Consider the following 11,695-nt stretch of genomic DNA (forward strand, 5'->3'; position numbering starts at 1 on the left):
GTTGCGGTGTTGAGTCTTCGACGGTTATCCATTAATCAATTTATACAACTTTCAAATTTTTTTATTCAACAAGACTCTTGGGTCCAGAGCGAAAAGAACTGAGGCTCTGATACCAACTGTAACGACCCGCCCATCTAGGGTATAATAAATGCGGCGATCGTTAACTAAACGGACTTAAATGCATCAAAGATCATAGGCTAGGGTTCCATTTGAAAAGAGATTTTCACCAAAGCATTTAATGAACAATTTAATAGGAAAAGAATTTATGCTTTAGCAAAGAAAACTAATAAAAAGGCTATCACCATAAATGCTCCAAGGTAGCAAAGGTTCCAAAATATTTCCAAGTGTTCCATATCCAAAATATACCCACGAAATAAAAGTATTCATCCCAATCAAAAGATCATAAGTTTTCATAAAAATAGCATAGCATAGCGGAAGCGACCAAGAAAGAAGTGAGGCTATGTATGAGGACACAACGACACCTTAAGTACCAATAGATCATTTTATTATTCTCTACTCAACACCGCCGCCCGCTCGTTTCCACTCAACCTGCACATAAGGAAAACACATGCAGGGCTGAGTACGATAAACATACTCAATGGGCTCATTGCCGAAAACAGTTTTATCACAAATAGAGTTATCATGCCATTTTCAAGTGTCCATCGGGGTTTTAACTTTAGAAAGACCCGAGGCACCAAAATATCTTCTTTCTCAAATATCACGGTCGCGCAACCATTTTTCTCATAGACGTTTACCATATCCTCATTCTACATGACAAGGAATGCGGCCGCAATCCAGGTCACTAGACCGGCCGACCCGTACGCCAGCACTCGGTCTAACATTGGTGTACACTAACCCAAGTAGAGTTTGCGGCTCTACGAGGATCCGAATTCGATTAAATCAATAGTGGCATAGCCACGAGGGATAGGCACGACAAAACAAATCAAGGCATGATAACACATCTTTCATTCTCATCAATATCATTTTAGGACAATGTCCTTATTTTAAAAGAAAGCCCACCTCGTAGGTTTAGCTCGATAGAGTTCTCTTCTCCTCGTTTATCACGCTGAGAGCGCGAAGTATCACCTTTAAATTAGGCGTATCACAAATCAGTTTCAATCATGGATTTCAGTATTATGCATGATCTCACGTTTCCCTTTTTCCCATCGATTATTTTCAAAATCATCAATCACAATCAAAGTATGATTAACATACCATTTTTATTCAAATAATAACTCCAAAATCACCAATAATTCGTATCACACATGAGTGTTCCACACACACAACACATGCACACGATCACCACACATGTGCACGCCGATCGAGGCATGCACACACACACACACGATCACGCACACACACACGTTTTCACACACATCCGTGTATCCCCAAAATTCACCGATTAAAACCCCTTTCGCTCGTTCTAGATGCATGTGGATTGAAGAATACCGTTTAATCGGTAGAAGAAGAGAAGATCAATAATTAAAGTACCTTTTCCAAAAGAACGAACGGTAGAAACAAGGAGTTAGTCTTGATTCTTCAATAATCTCTTGAATTTCACTTGAATTCTTCTCAATTGATGAAGAAATCTTGAAGAAAACTTGAAGAAAACTTGGAGAGAGTGGGGAGAGAATTTCGAAAATTATGAGGAGTGGGAGGCGCCGGTTTTTGTGACTTCTAGGGTTTGATCTCTTCTCTTATTTATAGAGTGCCATATAATAATATCCAAATAATTAAATAAATAAATATTTGGAAGATATGGTAGAGATAATGGAGAGATTTGAGGAAGTGGCGTTGAAAATTGTTGAGAATAAAGAGGATTTCGAAATTTAGGCTTAAATAAATAGCCTGTGATTTAATTTGGATATTTCACGGAGCAGAATAATATATCACGGAGCAAGAATAAAATAAAATACTCCCCAATTTAATATAGAAGTAGGCGTGTATTTCCTTCTTCCAACAAGGAATAAATTCAAATCCTAATTTAATTAGGATATGGCAAGATATGGTAGATATATCAAGATATGCTAGGATATTTTAGCATATTTATTTTTATTCATGGAATAGAATAGATAAGGGATCAAATAAAAATAATATCAATAATCCCTTCCTCCACAAAATAGGGATTTTCGAAAATCCCTTTATTTCTAACCATGAGGGCCGAAAATTTATAAAATAAATTAGGTATATCCGGACTTTGGATTTAATTTGGATAGTTATCCCAAACAAATAATTAAATCCAAGAATAATACTATTTCTCCTCCAATAATAGTAGTGGCCGAAAATTCCACATGTTTTAAATAAATGCTCCTATTATTTTTCTCACTCATCCCTTCGGAAATATATAATTCTCCCACAATTATCTTACTCCGCATCAAATATTCACATATTCAAAATCATCATCTTTTCACTTTCACTTTTTTTCTCATCGCATTGACCTTTCAACGGCCACATCATTTTTCCACATCTTTGACTATTCAATAGCCACGTCAACATTTCAACAAGTTGACTATTCAACCCAATCTCCATTCTCATACGCAATTAGGTCACAAAGACACTATGCAATTAATCACTCATCAAATAATTCACATATCATAGCATTTAAGGCATTTAATGCAAAAATTTTATAACCCGAAAATTAGGGTTTGAAAAAGTGGGGCGTTACACTGAACCCCCCTACCTGCAAGAAAATCGGTAGCACGGTTTCCTTCTCTGTAGATGTGTGAGAATCGAACCTGCCATTGAGAAGTCATCCTACGGATCAGAGCCATATGATGTCTAAACTCCGCAGAACCAGGTTGTCTAGATGTCAATTAAGTAACCAGAGCCGCTGAGTCAAGCTCTATCTAGATGTGTGTAGAAAACTCCACGGCCATCTCCAGGCCTCGGATAAGAGCCATAAGCTCCGCCTCAAAGCTTGACGATGCATCCACTACAGAACAGACGACTCGCAGAAGACCTCCATCAGTGCCACAAACAAGTCCTCTCTCTCCCCCGCCTCCAATATCGCCGAAGAGAAGGCACCATCTGTATTCAGCTTCACCCAAGGGGCATCGGGTGGATGCCATAGGACCATAAGTGAACGCAGAACACGTTGTCTGGGAGAAGAGGGCGTGTTCTGCGTTTACTCATGGTCCATGGCATCCACCTGATGCCCCTTGGGTGAAGCTAAATACAGATAGTGCCTTCTCTTCGGTGACATTGGAGGCGGGAGAGGGAAGACTTGTTCGTGGTACTGATGGAGGTCTTCTGCGGGCCTTCTGTTCTCCAGTGGATGCATCGTCAAGCTTTGAGGCGGAGCTTATGGCTCTTATCCGAGGCTTGGAGATAGCCAAAACTACACACATCTGGATAGAACTTGACTCAGCGGCTCTGGTTACTTTACTGTCATTTGGACAGCTTGGTTCTGTGGATTTTAGACATTATATGGCTCTGATCCGTACGATGACTTCTCAACGACAGGTTCGATTCTCACACGTCTATGGGGAAGGAAACCGTGCTGCAGATTTTCTTGCAAGTAGGGGGGTTCAGACCCCTACTATGACATATTATGATTCAATCTCTGCGCCTCGATACCTGAAGGCGCTTGTTAGGATGGACCAGTTGGGATATCCTAACTTTCGTTTCCGACGTAGAGATGTGGTTTGATTATGTCCTTTTGATAGTTCTGCTTAGCTTATTTCTTCCTTTTGTTTATCTGGTTCATAATTTAGTTCTTGATAGCTTGGAGCATCCTGACCTGTGGGAACTTCAGTTTGTTTCTCTGTTCATGTTCTTGTTTTCCGATACTAGTCACTTTTGGGCTAGTATCATGTTTTGGAACATTATATTTTGATTTATTCACGGGTTTGGGCCCGCCCATGATGGGCGTATTTTGATAAAAAAAAAAAAAGTTGTTTTGTGTGTTAGGTGGAGAGAGAAGATAGTATATTTATTTTAATGTGAGAGAGAACTTATTCCAAAAAAGAAAATGTGACATTTTTTATGGGACAAACTAAAAAGGAAAGTGTGACATCTATTATGAGACGGATGGAGTATTATAAAATCCTCTATTTAGCTCATTTGGTTAGTGGATCTGCCTGCTCTCTCTAGTAAAGTAAGGGATTAATTGATCCTCCACGGAACTTTTTGATTGGGTGCTTTTTCAATAAATTTTTCTTATGCTACTTCATTTCTTTAGTCAATTTATATTTATGATTCCATAGTTAATTCATTAGCTATTAATTTATTTATTTATATATGATATGCTCAGATTTTGCACTGTTTAAAGACCTTTATTTGGTCAGTTTTTGATGTCTAAATCGTAATTCATGTCTATATTTTGCGTATATTATCTATTTTGGTATTTTGACAGGTTTTGTGAGAATTGTGCATATTTGAGCCGAAAAGACAAGAAAAGGTCAAAGTTGGAAGTCTGGAGCGTTCAAGCTGTCCAGCGGTAAGCTGCATCATGCGTAGCGACCGCTACACCTATAGCGGCCCGCTCCGGAGAAAGTTGTGCTAAAAATCTAAAAACGCCCAGCGACCGTTGGGGAGTGCGTAGCGACCGCTCGAGAAGTTCCTGAAGCTACTGGACTAATTTGCAGCGACCGCTACCCAAAATGGCAGAAGCTACGGACAACGCGCAACGACCGCTGGCCAAGGTGCAGCGGTCCGCTGCTAAAACGCGGCGCACGAGTTGACCAATTTTCTCTCCAGATTTTACCAAAATTAGCCACCTTTTTCCTTCTACCCATATGATTCGAACCATTCCCTATAAATATGTCACGACCGAGCTTTCTAAGGATAGAAAGCCTAGTTGATCGCGACTAGGGGAGGATGAAAGAAGCGGGGAAGAAAGGGGAAAACTGTGGCACAACTGAACTCGAACTGAAAATAACTTGAAATATATATAAATCAGAGTGCATGGTACAAGAGAATGAAATCTCGACTCTTACATTGCAGCGGAAGAGTCAGGAGCAGATGACATCATGTGTGGAGACACGATGCATCCAAGTACTATTCTATCGAAGGATCTTCATCGTTTATGCTCAACACCGCCCGCCTTCATCACTGCTCAACCTGTGCATTTTTAAAACATATGCAGGGCTGAGTACTTGGTGTACTCAATGGACACGTGCCGAATTATATTTTCATAAAAACGGGTTCTGTCAAGCCGTACTTGAGTGAATTCGGGGTTTTAAGAAAGGTCTGAGAACACTAAAACATTTTCCTTTATCAAAATCGATCTGTCGATCTATTTTCCTGAAACATTTGCCGTATCTGACTAACTCCTAGGGAACGCAAGCCCACTAAACTCCTAGCCAACAGAATTCACGAAACTCCTGGTGAACCGGAATGTATGGGCTTATCCCACTTACAAACCCAAATTCACTTACTCCTGGTGAAACGGAATGTATGGGCTCATCCCACATACAAACCCGAATTCACAAAATTGAAACTCCTGGTCTAGTAGCGAGATCGCCTTTGCTAGTCAATCAGATAGGCAAAGATCAAAACAAAACATTGCTTGACAGTTCATAAGCACATACTTTAACTTTAACTTATATTGTATCAAATGCCGAACACATACTTTCAAAACTTCTTTTTCCTCGTAAGCATATTTGGAACAAAACTCATTTCTATCGGTCAAGCCGAACTCATACCTTTCAAAACTTCCTTTTCCTCGTAAACATATTTGGAACCAAACTCATTTCTCTCGGTCAAAGCCAAACACAAATATCAACCAAGGCTAACAGTTCATAAGCACTCGTTAAGTAACACACACTGTCACATAACATAAATAACATCACTTTCACTTTATGCAAATAGCACTCTTCATAAGACTGCACATTAAATAGCAAACTCGCACTCAATATCATATCTTAAATAGAAAGTGCACCAAATACTTTTCATAAAAACTGCAAACATACTTTAAACTGAAAGCTCGCTAAAACACTTTAGTTCGAAAGCCCACCTCGTTCGCTTAAAGCTCCTTAACTTGAATTTTTCCTGACTCCACCCTTAACTCACGGAGATAACCTTTTTGAAAACAACACAATTTACTAACAAGATTTTTAAAAAATTCTTAAACTTTTAACTAGAATGCATGCCCCAAAGAAATCTTGGCCTAAAAACTTAATTAGAAATCTAGCATAAGAACAAATTAATTTCAGCCCAATCTCCTTCGTAAATTATTTCCATCCGGCCCAACTGCTCTTATCCTTTTCTAAGAACTCGGCCCAATGTAAATTCCTCAAATTATTTCTCAAGAGGCCCAACTTCCTTAAATAAAATCAATTCTTGTCCAAGATTGGGAGTTCAAATAAATTAATCTCTTGCTACTCTTACGGCCAGGTTAACAAATCAAAGTGGACCAGCCCAAACATGACCTTGCTTTTCTCACTTTAACGGTAGGGAATAAAAATGATTCTTAATTCCCTTTTCTCAACCCAATTCCCAGGTCAGAGAAATGAATTCTAATCTCCCAAGTGCCTCACTTCTCAACTTAAATCAAAATTCTTAAATCTGAGACTAATTTCTCTCCCAAATTTCTCTTGCCCTAACTCTGCAAATCCTACTCCAAAACGACGCCACAGGCACAGTGGTCGCCGTCCTCCGCCTCCTCCTCCGGCGGCGTTTCTCCTCCTCGGCAGAATCGCTGTCAACCGCCCATCTCCGTCCAGCTCTCTCCCCCTCTCTCTCTTCACTCGGCGGCACCAGCACCAGCCGCCACTGCCTCGCGCTGCTGCTCCAGCAGCGCCGCCGCTCCGGTCAGCTCTCCGGAGCTCCGTCGTCATTCGATCGCGCTAAGCTAAGCCCTCTAACTCCCATCATCTAGTTGGGGTTCTTGAAAATTATGTGTTTCACTTACTGGAATGAGCTTGGTAGTTGGGGCTAAAGTGTTGATCCTTTAATTATTAAAGCTTGATACTGTTGTGAGGTTCCTAAATTCATGTTCTTGAGCCTAGCATGATGTCTTGAAACAAAAGCAGAGGGTTTTTACCTTGACTTGGTGAAACCTTGATGATTGTGGCTGATCTTAAGCTTGTTGTTATTCCTTGCTCCTCATGCTAGCCTCCTCATACTTTGTGGTGAAGTTTGGGATCGATATGTTGCGTGGAAGGGGGTGGGGAAGGGGCTGGTATTTATAGCCAAAATTTTGACAGCTTGTGTCTGGCTTTGGGAAACTGTACATCCTATTTTTAGTTAAATGGTTCTCTTTCCTTTTGAGCTTTGGCTAAAAGTATCATTGCTTATTGGTGTAAGTTTGGGGAAAGACAAATCTTGGCTGATTTCCTAATTCTTGACAAGGCAAGAGAATCTGATTTCTTTTCTTTTTGAGCTAGAGGGATGAGCTCATGCTCCTTGGTGTATTCATCTTATTTCCATTTTGGTGAAAATCTTGGGGAGAGCACTTGGCTGCTTGTGACTACTACCAGAATCATGCTAAAAGCTTATTCCATTTGATTTGTTAAGATCAAAACTTACTACTCTTGGAAATTGCATATCTTTTTTGCAGGTTTAGGAGAAATATTGAGGGATCTAGTTGTAAAGGAGCTGTCCGTAGATGCTCCAAATTGACCTCTCATGCAGTGGTGGAGTGGTGACCAAGAATGATGTGGAGAACCTTTCAAAAAGATCTATCAAATCCTCACTTTTGTTACTTTACTTCTTTTAGCTCCATAGTAAACTTTCTTTTGTGAAGTACTCCCTCCGTCCCAAGATAAGTGACTTGTATTCCTTTTTGGGGTGTCCCACTATAAGTGGCCTATTTTCATTTTTAGCAAAAAGTCATCTTTCTTACTTTATTTTCCACCTACTTGATTCTCTCTTCTCTCCTCTACTTTTCCCTCTCTCATACTTTACTCTCTCCACTTTAACTTATTTAAATACCATTTCTTAAATCCCGTGCCCAAAAGAAGTAGGTCACTTATCTTGGGACGGAGGGAGTATATATATTTTCTCTACTTGTTCCAACTATTGTAGCACATCAATTTGAAATTTCTTGCACTTTAATTCCATAAAGTAAGTGTAAGAACCAACCAAAGCTTAAGCTTCTCACTTAAGATTAAATCAAACTTCATAAGAGCAAAAATGAATCCAATCGTCTCTTCGTCCAAATTTTTTTTATATTCCAAATATTTGTACACGAAAACTCGGGGTGTTACAAAATACCCCCTCAAACCTCTTCATTCATACCTTACTTTCATCATCTTTTTGCCTCATAATTCTATAGCATAAAATTGAGAGAGTTCTTCATTGCGCAAGAGGTTAAAGATAGAATCAAGTGAAGATCAAGGCTATGAGGATTCTACATTTGGGTTTTATCACTTCAGTCGGTGATTTTATTCCTCGTGTGCGACAACCCAGTACTGACCTTTAGCTATACTAGATCCACCATGTATACTTGCAGGTACTTTTAGTACTAATAAAAAGTGCACCAATATATTTTAAATTTTCTCACGTTAGTAATTTTATGTACTAACTTTTTTTAATTTTTATTTATGAAAATATTGTTATTGTAAGATTATGAAGTAATGGGTCTTTAATATATATTGTTTATTCTTAAATTGTTTCTCTCATCATCATATCTATCCCGTAACTCTATAATGTTCTTGTCGGAATGTTTATGACGTCGTTGACACTAAAATACACAATAATTTTTAATACTCCCCCATCTGTGATAAATATTCTCGTTAGGGGAAGTTACGAGTTTTAATTCATAATAAATAAAGTATTAGGAATGACTTTCCATAATTAGCATGACACTAATTTTGGTGGACGGACAGAAATGGAAAAATGAAACTATTTTTTTTGTGAACGAAGAAAATACTAATTTGGACCCCCAGTACGTACAAAATACTGCGTACGCCTGAATGGGAGGGGAGTATTATTATTTACACAAAATTAGTGAATAGAAATAAAAAGAAGATTAATGAGATAGGTAACCCACTTTAGATAAATACTCGCTCCGTTCCATAGTAATAGAATCATTTTGTCATTTTGGTACGTTCCATAGTAATAGAGCTATTTCTTTTTTTAGTCTAAATCAACACATTTTTCCACACTACTTTACTCTAGTTTTTTCTCTCTTCATCTCTCTATCTTTTTTCATTTTTTACTTTACTCTCCCTTTACTTAACTCACCTAACACATTTTTTCTTAATCTCCGTGCCGAAAAGAAACGCCTCCGTTACTATGGAAAGGAGGGAGTAGTATACATGGCAGGGAGACAAAATTAGTGAATAGAAATAAAAAAGAAGTTTAATCAGATAGGTAACTCATTCTACATAAATACATTGCATAGAAAATATGAATGAGGGTCACAAGCTAACACAATTTTTAGAAGTAGTAACTCCGCCGTCCACAACGAGATTGTGTCCGCTAATATACCTGGATTCATCACTAGCCAAAAACAGCGCCGCCTCCGCCACATCCTTAGCCCTCAGCGTTTCCCCCTTCAAATTCCCCAAACATCTCACAAACTCCTCCATCTTCATCTTCATGACCTCCTCCTCCTCTGTCGATCCCTCCCGCCACGCCTCCACCAGCATCCTCGTTGCCACCCCGAACGGCGAGATGCAGTTCACCCGGATCCCGTACCGCCCGAGCTCGCACGCCGCGTTCTTCGTCAGCCCCACGATCGCGTGCTTCGACGCCGTGTACGCGTGCGGCCCCATCCCTCCCATCACCCCAGCCACGCTCGCGGTCGAGATCACGCACCCCCCACGGCCCCCGCCTCGGATCATGGCGCGCGCCGCGTGCTTCATCCCCAGCGCCGTGCCCCTCACGTTCACCGTCATGATCCTGTCGAACTCCGCCGCGTCGAAGTCTAGGATGCTCTTGTGCCTCGACTGGTCCCCGAGGATGCCCGCGTTGTTGAAAAGGATGTCGATCTTGCCGTGTTTTGAGACTGTGAAGTTTATTAGAGTCTCGATTTCCATCTCCGACCTCAGGTCACAGTGGACGTACGTTGCCTGAGCTGGCAGCGAGTCGGCAATCGACTTCCCGTGGATGTCGTCCACGTCCGCGATTATCACTTTGGCGCCGTGGGCCGCGAAAAGGCGAACAGTCGCCTCTCCGATGCCCCCGGCTCCGCCTGTTATTATCGCAACTTTTCCTTCTAATCTGCATATATAAGAACCAACTAATTATCGTTAAATGTGTACAAAGTGAATTAAAATCACTATATAAGTCTATATAACTGTATATAAAGATAACTGAAATCACTATATAAGTATCGTAGGCTCCCCTTTTACGAATTGGTTTTTAGGATTGAACCCAAAATTTCTATATTGAGCAAATAAGTTGTTATAGTGGTTTGAGCTCAAATTTGAAACTAACTACTTATTAATGTATATACCTTCTAATGGTGGGGATTGAAATACATTCCATTCCATGAAATTGGGTTCCGGAGAACACAAGTTCCGGAATCACTTGGGCTGTCATATTTTGTGAGAGAGGGAGTTTAATGACTAACTGAAAAAATTAATGGAATTTATAGGGAAATATTTTGGGAAGTTGCTGCATATCTAGTTTTAAATAATTGAATGACAACATCCTCCTTTATTAGACGAGTTGAAGTTCTTATTTCTACAATTTGTATATATAATAATTATATAGAAAACCACACATTCAATCTTGATTTTTATTTATATTTTTGGATTGCACATAGATATAATATTAGAAGAAATCCAACTGTAATCACATCTGTTCATGTGCCTAAAGACTATTCTCTCTCCAGCTTTACAGGGATCTCGGCTTGCCCTGGTCAGTTTCCAAGATCCCACTGTAACTTTGACTAACTCTATATCTGCTTCATTCATTTAATTACTCATTTTGTCTTTTTCAGAAATGGATACATTCAAATACTTTGTCCCGAAAATTTATCACTTATTTCTATTTTTATTTATGTCCAAAAAAATTTGTCACGTTTCACTTTTACTATTTTGGTATTAGACATTTTATTCCACCAACTCATTATTACTCATGTTTTATTACAAAACTAATATTATCTCCGTCACTGAAAAGTATGAACATTTAGTTTGACATGAGTTTTAGTACATAATTGGTAAAGTAACAGAGAGGTAGAGAAAAAAATGTAATTAAAATATTGTTTGTGGATAATGGGTCCTACCTATTTAGAGAGAATATACTCTCTATAATTAGAATGATAGTAATACTTTTTCAAGGACGGGTTAAAAAGAAAATTCTTCATACTTTTTTAGAACGATGGAAGTATATAAAAGTAGGATTCAGATTCCACTGATTTTTCAACTCGTTTTCTGTTACATTTTTTAAAACGTCAAATAATGACAAATTATAAGGGATGGATCGAGCAGATAATAGTAGTTTCGAAAGTACACAGCATTACTACAAAAAACTCTTCAATTACTAGCCGAGTTTTTCCGCTGCTAAATGCATTGTTTTTTTCCGCTAAAGTTTCGCAACAAACTCAATCCACTGCTAAAATTTAGTAATGCATTGTAGCATATAAATCTGCTACTAAATGTCGACATGAAACTGTGAACAAAAAACAGATAATGTTGAGTGATTTTCGTTTTCGCTTCCAGCTCTGAAGGCTATACCGAAATTTTCTATCGATCCATTCACTAAAAAGTATATAACTTTAGATTTTATACCAATTTTAATCAATATTTGGTGAAAGTATCTCGGGTAGGGAAATAATCTTAAAAGTATATAACTTTTATAT

The 11,695-nt window shown here is 38.9% G+C and overlaps 1 protein-coding gene and 1 long non-coding RNA gene across 2 annotated transcripts; both read right to left on the reverse strand.

The window, feature by feature from the left end:
* Nucleotides 1-4,864: 4,864 nt before the first annotated feature.
* On the reverse strand, nt 4,865-8,341 carry LOC125202671 (uncharacterized). Its single transcript, XR_007173147.2, has 3 exons — nt 6,986-8,341; nt 5,957-6,021; nt 4,865-5,061 (listed from the first exon to the last, which is right to left on the reverse strand). It is a non-coding gene; the product is annotated as an uncharacterized LOC125202671 (long non-coding RNA).
* Nucleotides 8,342-9,224: 883 nt separating this feature from the next.
* Nucleotides 9,225-10,473, reverse strand: LOC125202405 (short-chain dehydrogenase reductase 2a-like). Its single transcript, XM_048100795.2, has 2 exons — nt 10,346-10,473; nt 9,225-10,110 (listed from the first exon to the last, which is right to left on the reverse strand). The coding sequence occupies exons 1-2, from the start codon at nt 10,429-10,431 to the stop codon at nt 9,306-9,308; spliced, it is 891 nt and encodes a 296-aa protein (XP_047956752.1). The 5' UTR covers nt 10,432-10,473; the 3' UTR covers nt 9,225-9,305.
* Nucleotides 10,474-11,695: the final 1,222 nt, after the last annotated feature.

This window comes from Salvia hispanica, chromosome 2, assembly GCF_029641045.1.
Source record: "Salvia hispanica isolate PSC_SH4W2 chromosome 2, Shi_PSC_v1, whole genome shotgun sequence".
NCBI classification, from domain to species: domain Eukaryota; kingdom Viridiplantae; phylum Streptophyta; class Magnoliopsida; order Lamiales; family Lamiaceae; genus Salvia; species Salvia hispanica.